This window comes from Uloborus diversus, chromosome 8, assembly GCF_026930045.1.
Source record: "Uloborus diversus isolate 005 chromosome 8, Udiv.v.3.1, whole genome shotgun sequence".
NCBI lineage: Eukaryota > Metazoa > Arthropoda > Arachnida > Araneae > Uloboridae > Uloborus > Uloborus diversus.
In genome coordinates, this window is record NC_072738.1 from 85,653,966 (window position 1) to 85,681,472 (window position 27,507).

At 31.2% G+C, this 27,507-nt stretch overlaps 1 protein-coding gene across 1 annotated transcript in view; it reads right to left on the reverse strand.

Moving 5' to 3' along the window:
- Nucleotides 1–27,507, reverse strand: part of LOC129227491 (TBC1 domain family member 19-like) — a 52,842-nt gene that overhangs the window by 17,627 nt on the left and 7,708 nt on the right. The window contains exons 6-14 of the mRNA XM_054862064.1: nucleotides 25,882–25,945; nucleotides 22,091–22,193; nucleotides 16,843–16,903; nucleotides 16,560–16,680; nucleotides 13,943–14,055; nucleotides 13,006–13,080; nucleotides 12,710–12,772; nucleotides 10,487–10,637; nucleotides 3,541–3,650 (exon numbers count right to left, since the gene is read on the reverse strand). Coding sequence (XP_054718039.1) covers nucleotides 3,541–3,650; nucleotides 10,487–10,637; nucleotides 12,710–12,772; nucleotides 13,006–13,080; nucleotides 13,943–14,055; nucleotides 16,560–16,680; nucleotides 16,843–16,903; nucleotides 22,091–22,193; nucleotides 25,882–25,945 — 861 coding nt within the window. The remainder of the gene's footprint in view (nucleotides 1–3,540; nucleotides 3,651–10,486; nucleotides 10,638–12,709; nucleotides 12,773–13,005; nucleotides 13,081–13,942; nucleotides 14,056–16,559; nucleotides 16,681–16,842; nucleotides 16,904–22,090; nucleotides 22,194–25,881; nucleotides 25,946–27,507) is intronic.

Below are 27,507 nucleotides of genomic sequence, written 5' to 3' on the forward strand. Positions count from 1 at the left end.
TAGTAAGTCTGCGAGTGTAAACACAGACAAATCTCTTATTTGATTTTGTAAAATATGCATTTCTGATGATCGTAAACTCGTTCTATTACTTTATTTCTCCTTTAAAAAAGTTTTTTTTTAAAGTTTCACACTACTTTTTAAGCAATGCATTTCCAAAATGGCATTGTGTTGAAGATTGTTTATTTTCACAAGTCAGAACAAAAACGCTCCTTCCAAAATGAATAAAAAGCAGTACAATCATATAAATTTTATTTTGTAATATTATATATATGAACAAAAAAGAAGGTGCCCTTGCATCAAAAAGAGTCTAGACATTTTGGAAGGAATAAACCATGGAGATCATTTTTTTTTTCTTTTTTGTTCAAATCATTGTGTTTTCTTCTTTTTCTTTTATTTTCTTTTAGAAAAGAAAACCTGCACATGGAAGGGAGAAACTAAACCTCTGTAAATGCTTTCCAAATAAAGCAAAAAATGTTTAAAAAATGAGATTGAAGCAAAATTTGCTGCCGTGCCTACTCTGCCTATTGGGAAATTGGGCTCTGCATCCGGTAAAAGCAATAGAAGGGACTTGTTCTTTTGAATAAATTCCTGTGAGCATCATAATGCATTTTTTTTTCTTTTACCTGGTTAAAAAATGACTCGATGAATAAGAACATCTAGAACTGAAAAATGATGCAAGTTAGTAAAATACAAGATTTTCTGCATCAAAGGGGAACTATGTTTATTCATTCAAGGGCATGAAAAAAACGTAATAAATATTTCTGTGTACATTGGAGATTTGATAGGGTCTGGTAGGGGAAAGTGGTCAATGGGGTAAAGTGGTCACACGTCGAATAACTGGCTATAGCTTGGAAATAAATGTTCGAATGAATGTGAAAATTTTATTTTAGAGTAGGGCGGTTAGAAACTACATTTTGAATACAAAATTTCACAACTGGCAAATTTTTATTTGAAGAAAAAAAAATATTTTGGGTGAATATGAAACATTTTAAAATCTAAACACCTCTTTTAACTTACGTGGGAAATTTTGTTTGTTAGAATTATAAAGAGATTGACTGCACAGGAAGCTTCCTACATGTCTCAAGAACTCTTACTGATTAGCAGTTAGCTGAATCTATTTCAGATATTTTTTTATAACAATTTAAGTAAGATGGGGTAAAGTGGTCATAATATTAGGCTTAACGAATATTGTTCTTCTAATGTCACTTAATCTTTAAGTAGAAGGCAGACACAAATTAAATATTAATTTTACTTAATATGTATTGTTTTTACAGTAAACGGGGTTAAATATATGAGTATATGCGTATATATATACGCATATATGCTCGTGTAGGCACGTACATAGACGTATTCACACATATGCACAAATAAATACGTATGTGGGTAGTTTGCAAGTATTTTTTTTTTATCCATATAGCTATATATTCTACTATACACGTATATGCTCGCTTATACTCGTATACATATGAGCACTTATATACTCAGGTAGACACTTACACACAAGCATAAGAAATACAAGCATACAGGGCGAGTTTAAACTCTTGAACAAATCATTAAAAAGTGATAGAGGGGAGGATAAGAAGCAAGAATCATAAGGAACATATGGTCACAAACACAATGCTGACGCGCTACATGCACGCAAAGCCAGAAACTAATGGATGCAAAAAAAGGTCACAAATTTATTACACAAAGACAATTGTACAGAACATTTTAGGTCTTAAGAAAGTTTTTAAAGCGATTGATGAAATTTGCGGCCTGCAGCTGTAATACATGCATCGCATTCTTGCATTCACAGATCACTCACTGTTGCAATAACGAGACTTTTGAAAAACTTTCATCAGCCGCTGCGCCTTTTTTGCGATGCGGTGAATTAGAGCAACTACAGGCGGTAACTTTTAACAACTGCTCTAAATATTTTTTAAAAACTAAAATGTTAAGTAAAATCATCTTTGTGCAACAAATTTGTGCCCTGTTCTGCATCCATTAGTTTCTAGCTTTGTGTGCATGTAGCGCGTCAGTGATTATAACTTCCTTTTGATTCTTTGCTTCCTATCCTCCCCTCTCACGGCACTTTGATTTTTGCCCAAGAGCTTACATTCACACTGTAGGCTGACAAGTATATAAGCGTATATTCTAGTGTATACATACATGTACTGGTGTGTACACGTAAATGTACGTATATACGTCTCTACAGGTATATTATCGTGTTTACAAGTATATATTCTCGAGCTTCCATATTATATTTCCGTGAGTAGACACGTACAAAGACTCACTGGATATATCCACAAATTAAGTCGTGTATACCAGTATATGTATGTATGTACACTTATAAATGCGCATATACATCTACTATATACGTATATACTCAATTATGCACGTAAGTTCTCGAGATGCAAGTGCATACGTGCATATGATGTTCGTTTATACGCGTATATACTCGTGTAGTATATATACGTGAAACGTATATACACGTGACACGTATGTACTCGTGTAGACACGTATACAATCCTGTAGGTAATTACGTATACATGCTTATATACTCGTATATACACGTATATACTTGAGTAGGCACGTGCATGCATGTATCTGATGTACACATGTATCTACTCATATAGGAACGTGTTTACTCGTGTATAACACGATACGTAAATATTCGTGTGTACACACATGTGCTAGTGAATATACTTGTAATTACAAAAACAACCAAAATTTACAAGTATTAGGGTTATTTGTAACGGTTTTGCATCTATTTTTAACTATGACCACTTTACCCCATGCTATGACCACTTTCCCCCACCCCATGGGGTAAAGTGGTCATAAAAACATAGGGAAAAGAATGTGCTATAAAATTACTAAAATCAATATTTTTCTTCCTAAAATTCAATGTACCGTGTTCTTGAATAATGCAATGCAAAATAACAACAAAAAAAGTTGAAGTGTTTAAAGAATTTATTGTATTTATTATCCACCTAATTTGAAAACCTACGATTTTATGTCCACTTTACCCCACCAGACCCTACTCAATATGGATACGGGTGTGTGATACGGTGTATGATAGAGTCCTAAGTACCCACTGTCCAAGTCTCAACTATCAAGCCACTTTCTTAATTATCTCTTTCTTCTGAAAACTCATTAACAAAATAAAAAAAATTACCATGCAGACACTTGACAAAAAAATCCAAGAATTTTCATTTTGACTGCTTGCCGTGCATGAATTTTTGTGAATTCCCATGACATTTCATGAGAAATATTTCTATAATGAGTATAATTGAATTTAATAAGTTCTCCCAGGAAACACTTTCATAACCAGAGTTTCAGCTCCCCCATCCAAGCATTTTAAACAAGAGTATATCTCTCCCCCCCCCCCCAAATAATTCGCCAATACTTTAAAAGTATGTTTCAATGTGGTTCCACTTTTTTGGCTTGAGGCATGATTATGATCAGGTCTCTAACTAATTATAAGTAATGTTATTTAGTTTTCTAAATATAAATATTTTACCAGAAAATCCAATTTAAAAGATGATTTTTAATAACACAGACCTGTGGATGCGATGAAAGGCTATGCAACCTAAAAAAGTATCTAACGTATAATTCACGGAAAACGTGATACAAGGTAATGGGATCTTCATAGATATAGCACAAAGGAGCCACTGAAAAGAAATGAAAACACATACAATACTAGAAGTAACAAATTTATACCTCAAAAAACAAGGAATATTTACTCTGGCAACAATTTTCATATGTTTAATATAGCAATAAATAAAACAAAATAACGGTAAACTGTAAAAAAAAAAAAACATGTTCCTAAATTTATTGATATTTTACATCTGGCCCATTATTAGATGTGCAACATGCATACCATAATTGGCTACTTCATTGTATATAGTACAGGGCAAGTTAAATTCTATAAAACTTGTTAAATCTTAATTTAAAAAAAAATCATATTAAAGTAGTTTTCATGCTATACTTTGAGTGTACATAGATTTTTCCTCATAGGAAAAAATACTTATTAGTTTATAGGAACTCTGTAGAGATGTGATATCAATGACAAAACATTGATTTTCAAAATTAAAAAATGGATAGTATCAATATATTGACCAAAAAACATCAATGTTCTGAAACATTGCACTTTTTAACATACAGATTTATACACAGTCAACTCTTAAAATGCTTTGACAATAGAAGTGAGTTCACAAGCTCTATTTGTTGATTAAAATCTAAGATTTTTGAGCTGTCAATGAAAAGTCAATGATAATAATAACATACCATATTTTCTGCATATAATCCGTGGGATTATCTGTTAAACAAGAAGTTCCGCCTAGAACTAAACGAGCCTACTTTCCCGTACACCCATACTACTTTCTAGTACCTGATCAATATTCTCAAAAATAGCTAAAATCGCAAATTGTTTCTAACATATTTTTTTTAATATTTTAAGCTGATTTTGAGGAATAAAATTTTCCTCACTCATCTAAAAAATTAGATGCATAAAAATAAATAAATAAACAAATAAAATAGTAGCACCTTTTAAAAAAAGCAGCTAATAAACATTTTTCCAGTAAAAAAAAATTCTTTAACAGCTTTCAAAATGAAAAAAATAATTAAAATTAATAAGCTCATTAAAATAAATACATCATATCAAAAAAAAAATCATTTCTTTTTTTCCCCTGCTGCCAAAAATAATTTTTTAAATGAATTAATGCACTTACCAAAATAAATAAAAACAGTAAAATGTCAACTTAAAGAAATAATTTTCACTGTCAAAATAAAAAAAAAAAAATCGTCTGCGCATATCTTTATGTAGAAACATAAATGACTTCAAGTTTATCCGCCGAAAACTGAATACCTAAATTAAAACTTTAGCGTGAAAATAAAAACAAGTCATATTAACAATAATTATTTCAAGGTTAAAACCATAGCTGTGGAGTCAGTCAATCTCATTTTGGGATAAAGGAGTGGAGTTGAATATCCAAGATTCAGAATCAGTCATTTGTCCTCCGTGCATAAATTTTTGCCAAAGCTACGAAGTCAAAGTCGAAGTCGGGGAGTCAGAGTCCAACTAATTATAGGGCACAAGAGTTAGAGTCGGAGTAAGGTGCCCCTAAATTCTTGGAGTCGGAGTCTGGAGTTTGTCGTCAAGAGCTATTTCCAACAAAATTTGAAGTAAATCCGCCTTCAAGTACGGAATCTGACTTTCAGTTTCCCCGTAGGCGCTAATGTTAAAGGATTTGAACCGTTCAAAGTTGAACGGAAAATTGTTCAAATCAAAAAGATAGATATTTTATATACAAGTTTTTCACCAAAAGCTTTTTCCTACAAAGTTTGAAGCAAATTCGTCTCACGGTTCGGAATTGCTTTGAATTTCCCCATAGGCGCTAATGTTAAGTTTTTTTGACCTGTTCAAAATTGAACAAAAAATAGTTCAAATCAAAAAAATGAAATATAGGAATGAGGTGTCCTTGCAGAGATCTTTCCAACAAAAAAAAATTTGTTCAAATCGGACGATTCACTCAAAAGTTATTAGGGGGGGGGGGGGGGGACAACCAGACAGACCGACAGACATATTTCCCCATCTCAATACAGTACTTTCCAATTTTTAATTTTTCGATATTTATTTAATTATTTTTATATTTTTGACCTTTTTTTGGTTTTTTGTAATATTTCCAAGATGCATTAAGCCTTCTTTCATGCTTTTTATCGTCTTTCTCCGACTTTTACTGGGAAAGTAAGCTAAAAAGGCAAAGTTTATTAGGTGCAGATTTTACGCTGCCGTGGATTATCTGTGATTTTTTTTCCCTTAACACCAACACATTGAACCTTAATATTTACAGTAGGATTCATTGATATAGACTGGACGCCTTGTTCATTTTACAAAGCTTGCATGTTCTTTCTTGCTGCCTGCCTGTATGTTTGTTACTTTACGTTGCTTGAATGTTCCTCTTACGTGATTCAGGCCATGTAAAATAAGCAAGAATACAGTGAATTAGGAAGTAATTTGCACAAGATTAGACCGTTTGCTCCTTTGTCTTGACTCTTTGTTTTTCAAGTAATTAGCCTACTATAATCATGATTTCAAGAAGGAATCATTATATTTTAGATTATATTTCAGATTAATTTTAATTATTCCTTCAAAGTAATTACCTTTTCACGTTTTTAGTTTAGTTGCTCAAATTGTATGTTAAATTCAAACATTATTTTTATATCATATTAACTGCAGATTTTACAAAGCTTTTTTTTTTCAAAGTACGCAGGAAAGTAGGTAAATGACTTATTTAAAACAACCCATTTTCAAAGTAAGTAATCAAAGGAATAAGTAACTGATGAGTATATTTAAAATACAAAACAATAAAACATCAAAATAAGTAAAAATGAACAAGTTCACACTTTAATGTTTCTTTTGGACTATGGGAGTAGCCAGGATTCCCATTAGTGAAGGGCAAACAAAGGCACAACAAGATACAGTGGAATCTGCTTAATTGGACCACAGGATAATCTGACCAGCTGCTTTTTCAGACAAAATTTTAAGGAACCAAAACAAATCCGATTACACAAGCCTAATATTATTCACTTATTGGGACCAAAAATTCGCTTAATTGGACCAAGGAACATGAAAACAAATAGGAAAAAAATCTAGAAATTGCCTGCTTGAACCAAGTTTTAAGTGGGTCAACAAATTTAATAGTTAGTGCAATAAAAATTAATATTGGTTCCTTGTAACTTTCAATTAAACTCAGCAATATCAACAGGAAACTAGTAGGTTGTGGCCATCACGAAACTTTCTTCTATATCTTTCGTATAATTATAATCCCTCCCCATGCTTGACGAGGTAGCAATATTCCCAGTAAACACAAAATTACACACACCAAAACTTATCGACCATGCCAATTCCCGATTTATCTCAAAAACAAAGCAAAGAATGAAAATTGATAATTATTTTAAAAGCCTTGCTTAAAATAATTACAAAGATTTATTTGTTAACAAACAAAAGATGGCAACAATTAAAAAGTTTAAATCATCACGATTTTCTTGTAGTTTTCCAACAATTAAAATCATGCGAATTACGCAGACGACAGTTTATTATTGTTTCAATTATAAAGCTATTTTTATTCACACAAAAAAATAATCAGCCCCCCCCCCCCATGGAGCAATTGGCACCAAAATTGAACCAACGCCTGTTTACATTTGGATTGACATTCATTCCGAATTTCATTCAAAATGTAGCATTACTTCTTAAGATATGGCACTCACAATGGAAAACAAAGAACGTTCAATTACGCCACCCCCCTTTTCAGTTGTTGACGCCAAAATAGAATCAGCTCTTATACCTTCTAAGGGCTACTTGTCGATAAATTTGTTTAATTCCGTTCATTATTTCTTGAGATATAGCAGTCACAATTGAAAACAAAAAACGTTCTATAGCTCAACCCCTGTTTGAGCTATTGACACCAAAATTGAATCAGCACCTGTATCTGTTAGGGGCAACATATGAACCAAATTTTGTCTGATTCCGCCAGTTACTTTTTGGGGAATAGCAGGCACACATAACTCAAAAAAATATCCCATTGCTCCACTCCTTTTGGAGGAATTCGTGCCAAAAACCAATGGGCACAAATTCACATAGGGGCACATATGTGTACCAAATTTCGTTTGATTTCATGCGGTAGTTTTAGCTATAGAGCAGCCACAAAAAACTGGTCACACACAGACATTTTCCAAAAATGGTCGAAATGGACTCAGCACACCTCAAAACGTTTGAATCATTCAAAATTCGAAAATTTGCACAAATCCAATACTTTCTTCTATACATTAGATATAGAAGAAAGTAAAAATGGTAATGAAACTCCTGTTGCATGGCGGCACTGTTCCAGTAGGCTAAAATAATTCAGCAAAATTTCAAATATCTTCAGTTTAGTTAGCACCTTAAAAAATATGTAAATTTCTTCTTCTTTTTTTTTGTAACTTTATTTCATTGAAATTTTTAATGGCTGGTTAGTACTTTTTAACACTTTTTTTTTCACTCTCACATTTTTAGTTACTTCTAGTTATTAAATTGAATCGTACTGACTGGAAGCAATGTTACATGCTGTTGAATGAGTGTAAAAAGATTCTTCGCCTAATTTTAATTTTTTTCAACTGAAAAATTTTCATAAACTGCACTTTTTTTCTTCTTTGCATGCTCTCCATACAAAGTACAAATGTAACTAATACCATATGATTTGGAAGCGTGTAAAAAGATTCTTTGCCTAATTTTAATTTTTTTTTAACTGAAAAATTTTCATAAACTGCATTTTTTTTCTTCTTTGCATGCTCTCCATACAAAGTACAAACGTAACTAATACCATATGATTTGGAAGCGTGTAAAAAGATTCTTCGCTGTATTTGAACTAATTTTTAACAGAAAATGTTTAGTAAACAAGAATTTTTCTTTTTTGTACCCTCACCATACATGTGAGGCTCACAATAATTATAATGGCATTAAAATGTTTTGTGTATACACATGGTTAGTCAAGCAAGGCAGGTCCTGTTCGCTCAATCAAACTAGCCAGTTATTAGGACCAAAATCGTCCTATTAACCGGAATCAACTGTGATTTTTATCCCCCCCCCCCCAGCCGGATCTTCAATTTTGCTTAGACGATGCAAAAACTTGAAATTTCCATTTAAAGAAAAAACTGAATTAATAAAACAAAAGGCAAGTTTAATGCTCAGAAATACTGTTCTTACAGATTATTGCTGTGAAAGAAAGGTAAATACCATAAGGTACAAGTTCTAAACGTCTAAAGGCAAGTCCTTAATGACTTAGAATTCTACATGGGTAACATCAGAGGAAGGATGGAGGTGTGGGGACTGTGAGACCTTTCACATGAGTTTTCCAAATTGAACATTTTAGAAAAGCTCTGATGATGTTAGAAGATTGGTCAGAATTCAAAAACTTATTGCCAAATGCAATATATTTTTAATTTTATTTAAAATATGGTCACTTTGTTGCAATAAAAGGGCTTAGAAAATTCTTGTCACTCCACCGCAACATATAAACTTCAATTACTTTAATCCAATGTGTGAAAAATTATTCAAACTAAGTTTCTTACTGTTACTTCAGTACTTTAAAAGTACACATCCGTTGAAAAAATACGAGTTATTTATATAATTCACAAAAATTTGGTTTTGTATTAAGAAGTCATAAGGTTTGGTGGTTAACAAAAATGTCATTCCACCACAAAGCAAAAATATAGCATAAAAATTGAAAAATGAATCACTAAAAAATATTCTGCTTTGTTTTTCATAATTTAATTGTTAACGATGAAATGTAAGGAAGTCGGTTTTAATGAAAATAATTTTACAATAATAACTTCTTTTTTTTGATCAGAAATGTTATCTCACATATCAAACTGCCTCCGAACATAGATTCTCGCCATCTGCTCTTTTCATTCATGTAAACAGTTTCTTTACATTATTTATCCATTTTAATACATTTACACATAGGGTGTATTACATTATGAAAATTTTACATCATATTGAATAGGACAAAAAGAATGGCAAAGTACTAATTCTGCAGTCAATTTTTTTTAGCCAAAACCAAATTGATTCTGAAGTTACATTCATGCAAGTTTTATACAGCAACAGCAAAAAATCTCTCGGTTTTGAAATCGCTACTGAGGCTTCAAAATGGCATCATCCTGTCAGCAGAAAAGGAAGAAAGTGGACTTTTGGAATATGCCAAACCATCACCATTTATCCTTGCTGAAAAAACCTTTTAGTTCAAAATTTGATAAAGAATCACTGCATAGAACAGAGGGTGAAGAAATTTCAGGTCCACAGTGCATCCTATTGCTCAAACAGATCACTGTTGTGTTGGCCACCAACATCACCAGATCTAACCCCTCTTGACTTTTTTCCTTTGGAATTTTGTTAAAGACATACACTTTAGTGACTCTATTTTTCTGCACTTACTTCTGTTAATCTTTGGGAAATGGATGCTAAAAACCTGAAGGTACAGATAACTGAAGTTCTCGAATCATTAACTAAGTATACTCCACCATCAGTATGGTACAAACTAAAATATCATAGATATTAATCTTGTCACCAGAAGGGTAAAAAGAAAATACTAAAGAAATTTAGTTAACTGTGGCTTCACAATGAGCTTGATATATTAAAATTAAGACATTACAACAGTCACATTTGAGGCAGCAAGAAGCAAAGGGACGTAATTGGAAATTTTCAAGTGTTGAGTAAAACACGTTTAAAGTTGCAAGGTAAGCTTTCATTGAAACTTTTTCTTCATCATGCTGTAGAGTAGCACCTACCAGCGTTACTAGTACTATCTCTGGCCCCAAGACAGAGGAGAGGATCTCCAAATTTTTAATTTCGGCACTTACATCCCTTTGCTTCTCACTGCCTCATTTGAGCTTCCTTTTTGACCCATTCAATATGAGATACTCTTATATAACAGATAAGTAGAAATTAATGTATTTTGAATTAAAAGCTCACCATACATGGAGAAGCCATGGAAAGGTATTACACCATTTGGTGGATAGGTGACAGTAGTATGAGAGCCTCGTAAAACAGCCTTGAAAGGATTGGCAGTGCTCATCTCAAAATGAGAAGCGACCGAGGAGTCTCTTGAAAACACCAACAGTATCTACAAGAAACATTACATCTTTATTAAAATTTCCATCATGTCACAAAAAATTTCCACATCTTTAATTGACACACTCGGTTCCCAAAATGCAGAGTAGCCTGCCATTTATATTTGTTGTGGTGCAGTTCATGACTATAATTAGATAGCGTGGAATGTTTGCAATTTCTTCAATTTTCTTTTCCAATCAAGAAAAGGTATCATTGATGATAAATTTTGTCAACTCAAAAATTTTAGCACTATTGAACTGTTCAATAATCCTTTATACACAGTGGCGCACACAAGGGTGGGGTTCAAGGGGTCCAAACCCCTCCCATAGGTCTTGCTTTTTTCCCCCCGATTGATTACCGCATTTTCCTGCATATTATCCGCGGGCGGCCTATAATCCGCAGGTCCTAAAATCGTCCTGAAGGAAAAAAAGCTTCGTATAATCCGCGGATAATACAATGTAAAAAGATCAAGTTTGAATTTAACATACCATTTGAGCAACTAAACTAAAAACGTGAAAAAGTAATTACTTTGAAGGCATAATCAAAATTAATCTGAAATATAATCTAAAATATAATGATTCCTTCTTGAAATCATGATTATAGTAGGCTAATTACTTGAAAAACAAAGAGTCAAGACAAAGGAGCAAACGGTCTAATCTTGTGCAAATTACTTCCTAATTCACTGTATTCTTGCTTATTTTACATGGCCTGAATCACGTAAGAGGAACATTCAAGCAGCGTAAAGTAACAAACATACAGGCAGGCAGCGAGGAAGAACATGCATGCTTCGTAAAATAAACAACATTCAGTCGGCGTACGGTCGCGATCGGTGAATCCTACTGTAAAAATATTGAGGTTCAATGCGTTGGTGTTAAGTGAAAAAAAAATCACAGATAATACGCGGCTGCGTATAATCCGCACCTCATAAACTTTGAATTTTTTAGCAGATAATCCGCGGATTATACGCAGGAAAATACGGTACGATTCTATGTATTTTTAACGTAGGATAATTTCAAACAAAGTTAACAATAATTTCAATTCTAATAAATGAAAAAAAATCCTAATGTTAAAATATTTTTTTTAATATTGTGCATTTTTCCTATCACGAATCGCCTATAAGAAGCAGAATGGCGATTATAAATTGATACACTGTAATAACTATGTTTTTAGTTTTGTAATTACTGATAAAAATGAGATTCTATGAACTTGAATCCACTTTTTAATTATGAGGAAAGTAAAAACATGAATTATTTTGCTTTCTGGTTATCTATTGAAGATATTTCATCACATAATGCTAATTATTTATTCAATAGTTTATTTTTTACGGTTTTTCGTTCTCGGGAAACAATAAAATCAAGTGAATATATTTTACAGCTTATTGGGGTATGATATGAGAATGAGGCTTTCGACTTTTGACCCTGCCCTTGCAAAATTCCTGCGTGCGCCACTGTTTATACATGTTGTATTTGTTTAATATTATAATCCAAAAATTTATAAACAAACATTTTTCTATCACACACAATCATAGAAAATTAATGGAAAAAACAATAATGATATATATATATATATATATATATATATATATATATATATATATATATATATATATATGTTAAATTATGTTAATTTATGTTAAATTTTCTATCATGATATTTCTTTTCTGTACTTTTAGATTTATCTAGATAAAGCTAATAAATCATCTGTAAGCTCTTGTTTACAGCATACTTCGCTTATGTTTCAGAAACAATAGAGCTTTAATGACTTTCCTATTACAAATGAATAAGTAAAATGTATCTGTCTTCAGTTTCATACAATATTAAACAGCTAAGAAAGTATGTGCTACAAAACTGAAATAAAAGCACAAACATTAAAGCAAAGAAATATCTTATACATTTTCTATGTATCAAGTTTAAAAGAAAAACTTCTTGTGTACCTGAAATACAAATACAAAAAAAAAAAAAGATTTATTATTAAAATGGAATAAATGTAACTGCTGCCATTTAATTTTCATTCTAAATGTTTGTATGCATAGTAACCTAGGAAACACCTTAACACTAAGACATAATGTAAAATAATTTTTCATACTTGATACAGTAAATCTTCAAATACAAAATATTGATCATCATTTGAAGCTGTCAGATGTATATCCTAAAAGAAAAAATCAAAAAGAATGTTAAAAAAATAGAAAGAAAAAAAAACTCATGAAAATATGAAATATAATAATCAGGAACAATGTTACTAATACAATAATCGATTTTTTTTACATTGAAAAAAATAATAAAATATTGAATGAACATAAAGCATGCATAAAAGATTTAATACATTCATATATATAACATTATAAAACATTAAAATAAAAAAAAACTATTAAAAATTCTTACCTTAAATATTAATTTATCAATTAAAAGGTCATGTTGGAAAACAGATGATTTAAGGTGCTTGAAGTTGAGTTTATGCTATTGGGGGGGGGGAAATGATTAGAATAATATTAATCAAAACAAAAGCTACTAAATGCTTGTGATACAGTAATATCTTATTACAGCAAATACCAATAAAATGAAAGATACATTTCAACGAAATAACCGTTCAGTATTGCTTGAATTCCATGGCAACGATATTCCTGTTACAGCCCTTAAAATTTGTTGTAATTGGATTTTACTGTAATACTTCTAAGAATAGGTGAAAAATGTATACATATGACTTAAAACCATACAATAAGCAATGATACTCTTAATTAGTCAATAATATCAAAATGAAAAATATTTTACATTAAAAGTTTTAAATTGACTGTTTACCTGTCCACTAAAACTATTAATAGTGATTTTTATGACAAAAGAACTCACATGAAATACATACATTTACAAAATTCAGATATTTTATGCACCTCTAGGTGTCTACAACCCCATTTTAACAGGTTCCATCACTATTATTTAATTTTCCTTTAACCAAATGAGCATGACATCTGGTTACATAAATAAGATTTAGTCCATTTTACCAAATGAGATCTGGTAAAATGACCCTACATAACCCGAAATACTGTGTAATGATGCATTTGAATATTGCGTATTCAAAGGATACAATATTTTACAGTATTTTTTCTCTCTGAAATAAAAATGTATAATACGTTCCTCTTTTGGGGCAACTACTGTTAAAAGAAAAAAAATATTTTGGCTTTGAGGTATTTTTATTTTTAAATTCATCTCTAGCTTTTTTCTTATGAAAAAAACAACTAAAAATGGAATTTTATTACACAATCTTTAATTTTAATAAAAGGAAAAGATTCTTCATGCAACAGAAAAATAAATATAAAATAATTACTGCTCCACTGATGTCAACACCTAAGACAAGAGACCAAAGCTCTGCTCGTAATGTGGCCGGACAACCCCTTTTGCAATATTCCCTAGCAACAGCAGCTTGATTGGCTTCTAAAACTGTGGAGGTAAAAACAAAACAAAATACAATATTTAGAAGGAATGAGCCGAACAAATAAATTATTTTAAACAACTGCTTTTAAGAAAAAGGGGTCAAATACATTCAATAAATACTATTGACTAGCTGACAATTACGGTGCATTCACACTAGAGGAAAAGAATTTTAAAAACTGGTGTATACTCAATGCAAATTTTGTCCACAAACAACAAAAGCCACTCTCACTAAAAATAGATACATTAATTTCTTAAAGGGGGGGGGGCGCAATTTAACCCCCTAAATGAAAGGTCTGATTGAGAGTTTTAAAATGTGGCAAATTACAGCCTTTTCAAGAGAATTTTGTTGAAAAATACAAGTGAATAATCAATTTATGTGAACTAATAAATGAGACAGTATATCGATATGTTTCTCTCAAATTGTGTTCCATTGAGTACATTGTTTCTTGAAGCTTACTTCAGGGTTCTGCGAAACTTACAATTGTTTTTATAATTCAAATTAGTCAGTAAAAATTCAATGAAACGAAGGTTTCCGTGAAGCTTATGAGAAGTGTTTTCTGAATGAACAACAGAGGAAATATCAAAATGAATAGTGGATCAAAACTCATTTATAGTCAATGTACATAGGCTGCTATTTATATTTCTGGCCTAATAGTGAAAAAACAAATTTTTATCATGAAAATTGGATTTATTGTTTTTCAAAATATTCTCCATGAAGTTCTATAGACTTCTGCATACGTTTGAACCAATTTTCGAAGCAATTTTTCCACACTGATTTAGGTAACTCCAAAACATGCATTTTGAATGCATTAACTGCTTCTTCAGGTGTGGAAATCGTTGTCCACGTAATTTATTTTTGATGTAAGGGAACGAAAAAAAGTCATTGGGAGCTAAGTCAGGGCTGTACCGCGGATGACCCATTAAATCAATGTTTCCGCCTTTCAGAAATTCCTTCGTTTGAGCCGATGTGTGAGAGCGCTCATTGTCATGATGCAGAATGATTCGCCTTTTCTTCTGCTTTTTTCGAATTTCTCCGATGACTTCTGGCAAACAAATGGACGTGTACCATTCAGAATTGACTGTCCTGTGTTGCTCTAATACCACTGTTGCCACGTGACCGGTAATTCCGAAGAAACAGGCAACCATTTGTTTTGATGTGCTTCTCTGTCGAACAATTTTGTTGGATTTGACTCGTCTTGGAAGACCCATACAGTCGATTGCTGTTTCCTTTCCAGCTCATATGCATAGATCCATGATTTGTCACCTGTGCAGATACTATAAACAGCCTTTGATACCCCTTTAACACATTTTGTCAACATTTCTTTGCACCAATTGGCACGAGCCTTCTTTTGAACGTTTGTCAGATAACATGGGATCTAACGCGAACAAATTTGTCTTACGGCCAAATGTTCATGTAAGATTTTGTTGATGCTTGTCATACTAATGTCCAGAGCCCCCTCAATCTCACAGTATGTCACATGACGATCTTGCTTTATCAGTTCACGCACAGCGTCGATAGTTTCTGGCACAACAACCGTTTTAGGACGACCTGCACGGAATTTGTCCTGGATTGAACTTCGACCATGATTAAATTCGTTATACCAGTTTTTTACAGTGCTGTAGGATAGTGCTTTACCGCTGTATAAAGAATTAAGTTCATCAAAGCAATCTTGTCTTGACAATCCACGTCGAAAGTTATGAAAAATGATCGAACGAAAATGTTCACGAGTCAATTCCATTTCTTTAGCAAGATGAATTTTTACTTTTACTGTTAACAACACAAATCAAGCAAAAATGGCAAATATTTCAGAAGAATTTATGTTTAAAAACATCAAACTTCCTATTTAAATCGTCTGCTGTTGCCTAGCAACGATTTCTGTCGCCAAGACCAGAAATATAAATAGCAGCTCTCGTACGACCTTCAATTACGTCAGTACATGAATAGGAAACTGCCATTGATACACTATTTTATTCATTCTTGCAACAGAAATTAAAATTAACGCCAATAATTGAATTTTGGTACTATGTAAAAGCTGAATGTTCTCAATTGTCATGATATTCGATGTTGACACTTTTATGATTTGCAACTTCATATGTGTGTAAAATGAGGTACTCAACTTAGGTATCAACAAAAAGTAAATACCACAAAAGATTTTGTGCAAAACCTTACATGAAAATTCAACTTTTATCCATAAAGCTTTAATATTTAAATCTTGAAATTGTATTTGAATGGATAGTTTGAAGTTATTTAAAGAAATTTTGTGTTATTTTTTCATCTTGCTTTTTACTGCAGCAAATGATTTGAAATAACTGTCACTTTTATTGCAAATAAACTATTTTCCGGAATTTGCATTCAGACTATTTTATTGAAGAAGAATTAGGGGTTTCACTAAAGAAATTGCACACTAAAATGGGTTCTCCTTGTCAAAAAAAAGAAGAAGAAAGTTGGAACAAAACAATTAGCGCAGTAGCAAACAGAACAGAAGAATTTATAAAGGAAATCAAATTACCATGCTTTCCTAATGATACTCTCTCTTTTAAACGTTTCTGGTAACATTCAGAATTAGAACTATAAAAAACAGTGAGACCCAAATGGTCAATATTTCCAGAGAGATCTTCAAACTGCATTCGCTGAAAGACATAAATATTAAGTATTGCTAATGCATTGAAAACAAAAGAGTCTCAAGGAAAAGATAAAATAATATCACAATTAAATTCATAACTGCAGGCATCAATTATGTTAAAAGCAATCAATTCACAAAACACAAAACTACTAATAAAAAATGACCTTACCAGTTCACTAAGGCTCTTAACTTTGAAAGGCACTTTCAGGAGGCCCCAATTAATAGACGGTCTGAAAGTAATAAAATGAATGGGTTTATTTTCAAAACTGAAAAAAAAAAAGAAGAAATTTGAAAATTAATGGGTTTATTGTTTAAAAATAACCATTTAGCCATTTTGAGTGGAGCCTAATTGAGGTATAAGTTTTTTGGGAAAATTATTTAGTTCTAGATAAAATAAAAATACAAAACCTTAAGTACATTTGCTTGGTAAAAGATTATGGCCAATCATTTCTTAACACAAATTTTGTATCTACAGAATCAGTCAGGAGTACATTGTGCTTGTAATCTCAAACATACGTAATAAATAACTGATTATCCTTAAAACAAAAGCCAAAAAAAAAAAAAAAAAACCATAGATATCTATATAGTAGGGTGGAGCGAAAAAAAGCGATTTTTTTTTTGTGCAAGTTGCTATAGAGCGAAAAAGTTGCGATTGGTGAAGACTTAAAAAACAAAAAAAAATATTTTGTTATCAGACAATATCTTTCAATCGCACAACGAGCTTGAAAATTCGGAAAAATGGAAAATTTAATGTTTTTTTTACGGATTTTCTAAAAACGTTGTGATAATGTTTTTTTAATGCTCTATGACGGAAATGTTGTGCTTGGTAAAGCCTTGAGAAATGAAAAAAAGTTTAAAATCAAATAATACCTTCTAACTCAAGAACAAGCCTAAAAAAATTGCAAAAATTGAGAATTTTAGCCTTTCTTTAAAATTTAAAAAAACTTTTTTTTTTCCCAGTTACATAGGAAGAACTCTTAAAAAGCACTTTATTACACAAAAACATTTATTTATTTCCTGATTTTGATGGTAACTTCTAACCATGCAGATGTCCCATTCTTTACAGTAATTAGCCATTCTCAAATAATAGAAGGCTATAAAATATTTAGAAACATTTCTACTATTCAGTGCAGAAGTCTTATTGCTTTAAGTGTGACTTGTTGATTCTAACCATCCGATTTTTTGGAAAACTCGGACATAATTGATCTGGATTTCAATGTCGCTCTTATGTAGCCATTTATTGATTTAAAATCGCAAACTTTAAGTGAAGATACGTGTCTCCTTCAAACTCTGGATAAGCCAAAGACATACATAGTCAATGGCATTGCTTCATCCTCATATAAATAATAGGCGATGATCGAGTAACCCGGGTGTTTCAACAATGAAATTCGCGCCATGGCATGATAAGTTGTTATGTTTTGGTAATGTTTAACATGCAAAGAAAGGCTTTATTGTGACAAGGCTTAACTCGATCCAGTCACTTAACTGTTTTACGGGTAAGATAGTCATTTCAAGGGAATGAAGAATCAAAAAAAGTGGTCGAAAATTAACGCTATCCACTGGAGTTTAAGGTTAATCCTTTGGAGTTAGGGTTAAAATTTCAATTGGCAGTTTCTTCGATAAAATGTAGAAGAGTAGAAGCAATTTTCACCCGTCATACCTTGACGGGCGTCTTTCTAGTGCCTAAATCAACAACCAATTTCAATAGATAATTGTACTAAAATTTATACGAGATGGAAAAGTGAAATGATTTGTGGATTCAAAATTTTTGTCGGACGACCATTGCAATGGGCTAGTTGTTAATTCCATATCATCAAATTGTATTTTCGTCACTTTTCGGCATTTGAATGGTGAAACAACTGGTTCAAGTTTATTTTTTGGACCAATAGGAGAACGTCTCAAGTTGTAAAAACTGCAGGCAATAAATTTTCAAGTAACTGACTGGAACAACTACAAAAGAGAACAGAAAATGCTTGAGTGATGATCAAATGTATCTTTTGGATATATCTCAAGCAATAAAGAGTCGCTATTGTGCAAATGATTGGTCAAACCTTAAACCCCGGCCTACTCTCACATTCAAGATGACCCATTTGTTCAAATAGAGTTCTCAGACTTACAACGAATCCCATCAGATATGTTAAGACATTGTTGCTTTTATCTTGAAGTGTTACATGTCAGCCTGGTTTAAAATAAAGAACTGCAAAAACTTCACGAACGGTTCCATTCATGTTAACAAAACAATCAGAGCCCGATCGTTCTGATATTGGACATGGGGCACATTTCTGTTTCAGGTCCCCCCCCCCCTAAGATTTTTGAAGACACTGGGCATGAAATTCATTTTGAGTCTCCCCCCCTCCCCCCTATTCCCGCTTATTCTGAAGCTAGAAAATATTTCGATACTTATTGACACAACCATGCTAAATTTAGTGGTACCTCATATCACAACATTTAAAAAGTAGAAGAGATATAGTATATGATAATTATATAAGATGTGGTTAAACTTTGCCTGTTTACCGTAAGTATCAAAGTTATCTATGATATAACTTTTAATAGTAAATACAGACTAAACTTGGAGTGGTTTTGAGATCTACAAAGAGATCAAATTTTTAAGGGGAATTTTTATGAAATAATAAGATTTTTTCTTAATTTCCTCGTCTTGGCACTTGCAAAAATATCAATGACATCATTGTACTCTAGATTCTGAGTGAAATCATCATTTATTTTTAATTAGCACGATAAATTAAGGGGATTTTGGGCCCCCTGAAATTTAAGAGGATGGCCCTGTACCCCGCATGCCCCTGAGGTAATCAGGCTCTAAAATCAATTTAAACCTGTGGATACTCGCCTGGGAAGTTGAAACAAGTTGTTTTATCCAGTCATTGAAAGAAACTCCTTCTTTGCGCATTATGAAAACTTATTAATGGTTTTTGCTGAAAAGAGGTACATACAAGGGCGCCCATATGCAAAATTTTAAGGGGCGCTCAAAAATTTCCCCCATGGTTTAGCAGAATGTTTTCTCCATGGAAAGCGATTTCAGTACATATTAGAGATATTAAAATTTGACATTTTAAATAACTTATTCATTAATGGCTGGAAAAGAAATTTTTATACATTTTTGCAAAGAAAAAAGCACTAAAAAGCAAGGAAGTTCTCATTTCCAAGGGGGGGGGGCTTGAGCCCCTCCTTGCCCCCTATATGGACGCCCTTGGGTACATATGAGAACTAGAGTTTTTAAGAGGTAAAAAAATCTAACTTTGTTATTCCATCCCTAAATTTTAAAACTGCTGATTACCCAGAGATTCTTACTTGGAGATGACAAAGTTATCTCCGCCACTTTTTCTTCGAGAAGTTACTAACGAAGACGGTAAATACTTGTATTTTATCACAACAGGTACAACAGACTTGAATGTAAAATTATTCCCCCGCCATTACGCAAGCCATCTAAAGATGCATGAAGCCAGTAACGGAGGCTTCGCTTAAAGTAGCTAATTAAAATCAAGAGATAGCTATATAAGAGAAACATTGAAATCCAGATCAATTTAAGCCCTAGTATTCAAAAACTCTGATTATAAATAAGGTTCAACAAATAACACTTAAAAAAACAAGACTTGTGTACTGGATGGTAGAAAATTTGCAAAAATGTTTTATAACCTTCTATTATTTAAAAATGGCTAAGTATTGTAAAGAATGGGTCTTCTGCATGGTTAGAAGATACCTTCAAAATCAAGAAATAAATTAATGTTTTTGTCCAATATAGTGCTTTATAAAAGTTTTTCCTATATTACTGAAGAAAAAAAAACAAAAAAAGTTAGACCATTGTTTTAAATCTCAAAGAAAAGCTGAAATTCTAAATTTTTTAGGCTTGTTCCTGAGTTAGAAGGTAATATTCGATTTCAACATTTCTATTTAATTTCTCAAGGCTTCACCAATCGCAACATTTCCATCATAGAGCATTAAAAAAAAATCATTGACACAATATTTTTAAAAAATCCGTGAAAAAAACACACAATTTTCCATTTTTTCCGAATTTTCAGGCTTGTTGCGCGATTGGAACACATTATCCGATTTCAAAAAATTTTTTTTGTGTTTTAAGTCTTCACTAATTGCAACTTTTACGCACTATAGCAACTCGCAAAAAAAAAATTTCGTTTTTTTCGCTCCAGCCTACTATATAGGTAGTTACAAAAATGTAAACCAAGTGGAATTTTATGCTCTACTATATACTTAAAAATGACAAAAAATAAAAGTCTGAATTGAAGAAACAGTTTTACTACTTGCATAAAAGCTTCGAGTCTTAAGTAAAACATGTTTTTGCCTTAAAGTTTCATTTGTTCTGCAAATATGGGGGGAGGGGGGACTCTGTTGTACTGTTTAACTTTTTAACTATTACAAATCAGTTAAAATGTAGCAATTTTTTCGGAATAAAATTTTAAAACAAATATTAAAAGAAATGATTGGTATGTATTTACTAAAAATTTTGTTTGAAATAAATTAACAAAAAACCTCATTAATTTTCAAAATTTTATCTCTTTTACAAAATTTTTAAAGGCACTTGATCTTCTTACAATCATATTCAAAATGTGGCTGAAATGGAATATTAGGTAACAATTTGAGAAATGAATAAATGCATAAGAGGTGACAAAGAAGTTTGCACAAAAACATATTTTGTAAAAGAGTAACTGTCAAAAATATTTTCATTTACTAAAATTTAGGTCAAAAACTATATATTTATTCTTAGGTTTTTTTTTTTTTTTTTTTTTTTTGAAAAATATTAAGAAATAAAATATAATAATGTGTCCATAAATAAAAAAGCTGATAACCAAGATTAAAACAGTAAAAGAAATTTAAAAAAGTATTCAAAAATAACACAAATGATGATACATCATGATTTAAGATAAAAATAAAAATTTATTTGCCTGCATGTCAAAAAGAAGGGATATGGAAAAGTAAAATGCTGCAAAAAGACATGAGCATCATTTGCACTTTTCTTTTGTTATTGTTGTTTTAGTTTTGGGACAGAATTGAGAATATAAAAAACTGAATGATAGTTGTCAAGTAATGTCATTAAAAATGCTTTATCAGAACAGTCAGTCATTTACTGCTTAATGTGATGAGTGTAACACAGTATAAATCAAACAGTCTGCTTACACTTGAGAGATTCAAAAATAACTTGATTTTAAACTTGAGATTCAAAAATTGTATAGAAACACTGAGTAAAAAACTATCTGAGTAACAAGTAACAAGATATCAAATCTAGACTTTAATGAGAAATAATCTATAGCAGTGACAGAAAAAACATTGCATTAAATGTTTTGTTGTAGCAAAAATGATAGTCTTTTGATTAAAAAGACTACCAGCACTATTATTTATTTAAGCTAAAGTACTTCTTAAAAAATCAGTGGTCAAAGTTAAATTACCCTGCATCAGAAAATGTATTAGAACTAATATTTGGACTTTTGACATTTACAAGAACTTCAAGTAAGTCTTTTGGTGAATACACAGGTCTGAACCGACTCAAATCTGAAAAAGAAAAAAATACAAAATGAATAGTAACCCAAAGCACGCTTCTTGCAAAACAGCATAAATATGGAAGAAGTAACAGTTTTCAACATGTTATAAATAATGCGCAAACACACAGTATTTAACAAAGGTTTATACACTTCATGCAAGCTTCAAGGTGGACAGAAAGTAAAAACTTCCTCTTATGAGATAGAAATGATTTAAAAGAAATGGTACAATTCATTTGCTTCAGTGTATGAAATGGTGAATATTACATTAAAGATCAAGATTGGTAAATTGTTCTGTTGGCCAGGGGCAAGTTGAAATCAATTTATTAAGAATTCTTTTTTTTTCTCCCTTGTCCCCACTCAAGGGTCAGGCAGAGGGAATTTGGGTCCATTAAAGTCCCTTCAGAAAATTTGACGAAATCAGACTTTTATTAAAATAATTTATTATTAATAAACCAGTACGAAAATCAGAAAGCGAGGCTGTATAGATATATTACTTTTGGTTTATGTTTCGAAATTTCACAAAAAAAAAATTGACTTTTCAAAAAAAAAAAAGTAAACCTCACAGAAATAGGACTTTATGAAAAATACTGGACATATCGCAGCCAATTATATGCAAGTCAAAAAAAAAAACTAAATAACAAACTAGCTTTTAAATTACCACTAAATATTATCCATTATAATAAAGGTTAAGACAAGTAACTAATGGCATTACTGGAAATTGTTTAATCAAGTGTCAATTATGCAACCAGGAAATGAAATTATTTCTTTTTCAAGACTAATGTTTTTCCAGACATAGAAGGGACATAACATGAAGAGGATTTGAGGAGAGTGGCAATTGGTTGGAAAATAATGTTAATGCTTTTAGTTGCTTTTTTTTTAAATTAACTGTTATGTGACAAGTGGCACCAGCTAATTGTGGCTTTTGTTTTACACATTGACTTAAAATCAGCAAAAGATAAGCCTTTAACTTACAAGAAATTCTCTATACTCTGAGAATTTCCACCTCTGAAGCAGGACCTGATTACGGAATTGGCCAATTCAGCTGTGGCTTAGGGCCTGCCTTTTAGAGGCCTGAAATGGATAAAACTGTTTTTGCCAATGGCTAAAATTAAAAGGTTTGACAACAGGGAACACCCACTCGGGCCCTACTCTGAAGTCTAGTCATTTTACAAAAGAATGATTCAGCTTTTCAGTAGAGTCATATCAAGCCAAGCAAGCTGTAGGTTATGACCAGTCACATAAAAAAGGACACTTAAATGCGTTTCATACAGTCAACTCTCCAAATATACTGACCTAAAAGCTATAGTTGTCTACAATCCATACAAGATTTGAAATGTAAACAGTGAAATTTATAATCAAAAGTTAAGTAGGAATTCAAGATGGAAACAACATTATAAACACTGAATATGAAAAAGAGATACCAGTTTTTATTTTAGCTCTCATTTTGAGGTTCAATTTGCGTTATTATTTAAATTAAAATCTATCATAATTAATTTTGTGCCTTGCTATACTGTAGCCACATGACAAGTTTTCTTCTTTTGTGCCAACTTTTTGGTAAATATTTTTTATTTGTTGATGAGATTCAAAAAACTTCTTTTACCATTCAGACTTGATCTGGTCATATGTGCATTACAAGCCTGGAATTACATTAAAATGGCATAAAAGAATAAGAACATAATTAAAGTGAATATCAAGCAAACAAGATCTAAACTTGATTTTAAAAAAAGTTTTAAAAAATAATAATAACATTAAAAAAAAAACTGGCATAAAAAAAATATACAAAATAAATTTGTTTTTTAAAATATTTTTAATGGGAATGACAATATCCCTTTCTTTATTACATGTGAGTGATGTCTTCTTTGAAAATGATAGTAATAGTTTTGCAGTAAAAGTGTAAACAAATTAATGATAAGAAATCCACAAATTCTAAAATATGAAAATTACTTTGTCTCAAACTGAAGATTTGAGAGAGTTGACTACTTATTATTTTGACTTTTAACACCAGCACTTTTTGGGAACCCCCATTTTACTAATTCATATAATTTCTTATAGTTAAGAAGAGCACCGACAAAAAATAACGGTGACATACACTTTGTAGGGCAAAATTTTCAAAGCATCATTTTAATTATTCATTAACTCTTAGAAAAATTTCTACATAAATTTTTCTAAGCATCATGTTTTCGGAGATTTTCGGACAATTTTGTTGTTAAAGTAACTGGGAATGGCTGAGTACTCAAGAGATCAAAGCTATGGCATAATAGCGTGATGAACACAATTAACCTTGACTTTGATCTTGGTACTTGTCATCAATTCACTCATCATCATTTCTGTACAAGGCACAAAAAATCAAATGAAAAAAAAAAAAAAAAAAAAAAAAGAACATTGGTGGTCAATATTTTTGTACAAAATGGTTAATAAAAGGAAAACAAAACTCTTTTGCTGGTACTGTGAATAAAACAATTTTCAATATTAATTAATCATCATAAAAATGTTAAAAGTAACATTTAATGTAGTATAATAAAACATAAAATATTTTTAATCAGGATATAAAATTCAGCTTTTTAAATCAAGGCGGAAACTTTCACCTTGGTTTATAAGTAGAAAAAAAAACATTCTAAAGAGAGAAAATAATAAAAATATTATTAAAATAGTTCAATCTTTTATGCAGTTCAACATCCTAACAGTTTTAGTTGAATGTCTTTTTCCCCAACTTTATCTAAATTCTTCACTACTACTGAATAAGCAATGGTCTGATGAATCTTCGCCATTGTTTCAGTCTTAATGACAGCTTGATATCAGTCATTAGACAGTTCAGAGGGTGGGTGTTTTCTATCAAGACTTCTAACAAGAAGGGGATCTGAGAAATTTCAATAAATCTTGCCCAATACCCTGAATTTTAGCCTTTGTAAGCATAAATTTAATATTTTTAAATTTTAACTACTACATGAATCCTAAAGAAAAAGTAACAAAGCAAAATGGTACAAAATTTTAAACAATGTGTTATTGTTAAGAAGCAAATTAAACAGCTATGTAGCATTAAGTATACGCTAGAAAAGGCAAATTGTCATGTCATGTTAAAATTAAACATAGAGAAAAGAAAATATCTTAAGATTTATAATTTTCCAATTTAGTATTCATTCATTTATTAGTAAAAGGTTCAACTACACTGAAAACAAGCTGTAGTTTTACTTTAAAAAATTCAGTTAAATCTGTAGATTAATTATGTTAAAAATATAAAAATTGGAAAAATAAATTAAAAATATTAACATTACTAGTTAAACATATTGATAAAACTCAAAAAAAAAAAAAAAAAAAAATTCAGCTTTATTTATTTATTAATTTTTTGTATCAACATACTGGCAGCCAAAAAACAACACAACATACAAAACAGCATAATGTTAAAAATAAAAGTACTCTTTATTGTATGAACAAAAAGAATAACTTGAAATATGATACCATATTTTAAAATAGAAAATTCTCCGAGTTCAGTAAACAATGATTGAGCTACATAAGGTAACCGAATGCTAACTTGTTTTATACAAAAATGCCTTCTAAGATATGCATAATTATATATTTTATTTTAAATAAAAAGTTTGTGCCTACTTTTTACTTTCATGCCAGTTTTCAGCACAGCATTTTCAAAATAAAAAAAAAAATGGAAAGAAAAAAGCATGCAATAGAAGGGGAAACAAATTTACCCATATCTTCAGAGCCTAATTCAGACCATTTAGCCTCAAATTCAATTTGCTCTGAAACAGGACGCTTTTAGAAAGCAAAAAATGCATTAGCTTTATCGAAGCTGTTATTGAATAAGAAATAATTATTGAGGCATTTAGAATTAAATTTCAAAAAGTAATTGAATAAACCTTACTCAATTACACAGCCACTAGCAAAATTTTAAGATCACTTGCAGTTTTTCCTGTATTTTAATATTTTACTAGTTTTGTTGATTAACAACATCTCATCTGTTAGTGACATTGTATAACTATTGACCTAATTAGAGTGGAACAGCCATAGAACACAAAAGAATAAGAATTTTGAAATTATTAGCTTCCACAGAACCATGGGTGCAAATTTTGTGATGTGTTCAAGACAGAAAATATTTTAAGGCAATGTTTTTTTCAAAAAAAAAAGTTCCAGAGGAAATGTTGAGTCTGATTAGTACCAGATCCTTGTTTACTGGAAGTGATATATTAAAATACTTTTCAGATTAAGACTAGTTTAAAAACATAAATTCATTTACAGGGGCTGAAATACAAAAATTTAAGTGGCAGAAGACTAATTTCTGAAATTCATGTATAGTGGGTATCACTCATTTTGGCAAAGGTAAAACAATCAATGATATTTTATTGTTTCAGTTTATTGTATATTCCCCCATTCTAGAAAAAATTTGATGATTGCATTTGATGTCAAACTAAAAATTTCTGAAACTCCAAAATTGAATAAATTTGGCAACATAAATCATCCAACAATTAAAATTGCGGCACAAGTGATGTCACACACTCAGTCTGATTAAAGTTAGGTGAGCATTTTGTACATAGGAAGCACTTTCCTCACACAATTTTCACAAAAGTGTCCGATAAATTTTGGCTGAAATCACACCATCCGTCCCAGAATTTAGGTCAACCTACTACTCAGATGATATGAGGTGAAATATTTGTGAAAGTTGATCTTGCTCTATTCTTTCTTCAATCCAAAAACACCATGAAGGGAAATTGTACTGTCCGACCATTGATTACATGGAAAGGCTAATATACGGTTTATAATCGGAAATGGACGTATCTATTAGTTTATAGGTATGGCAGTTGGTTTGTTACAGATGTGCACTTTTGCCTCTCTATTTTTTGGCCTTAGTTTTGTAAAAAATAAAAATTTGCTCTCAACAACATTTTTTAAATCTAAAGTACGTTTGATCTATATTCTCATGGCAAAAACCGATTTATTTATTCACAACAAAGTTTTGAGCTTACCATTTTGCTTTTACATTCCTGTACGAAATTGAAATATTTTCTTTTCTTTTTGTTGTTTCCATGGTAACTATTTTTGGTTTTCCTTATTTTAATTTAGAGAATGCAATAAATGAATAAGGCACACTAGTGACATAAAATGCATACATCAAAATCCCATCCTAATTTTCCCTTTCCCCTGCTAGATTCATTCAGGTGGAATAGTCTTTACTTGGCAGATTGCCCAATTACATAACAGTACAACAGTACAAACAGTAATGTGAGAAGGTGAAAATACACAGGTAGATTTATAGGTATTGTTTTGATGCGAAATAGTGCTTCATACTACAGATCAAGGAGTGCCGAGGAGAATCTTGT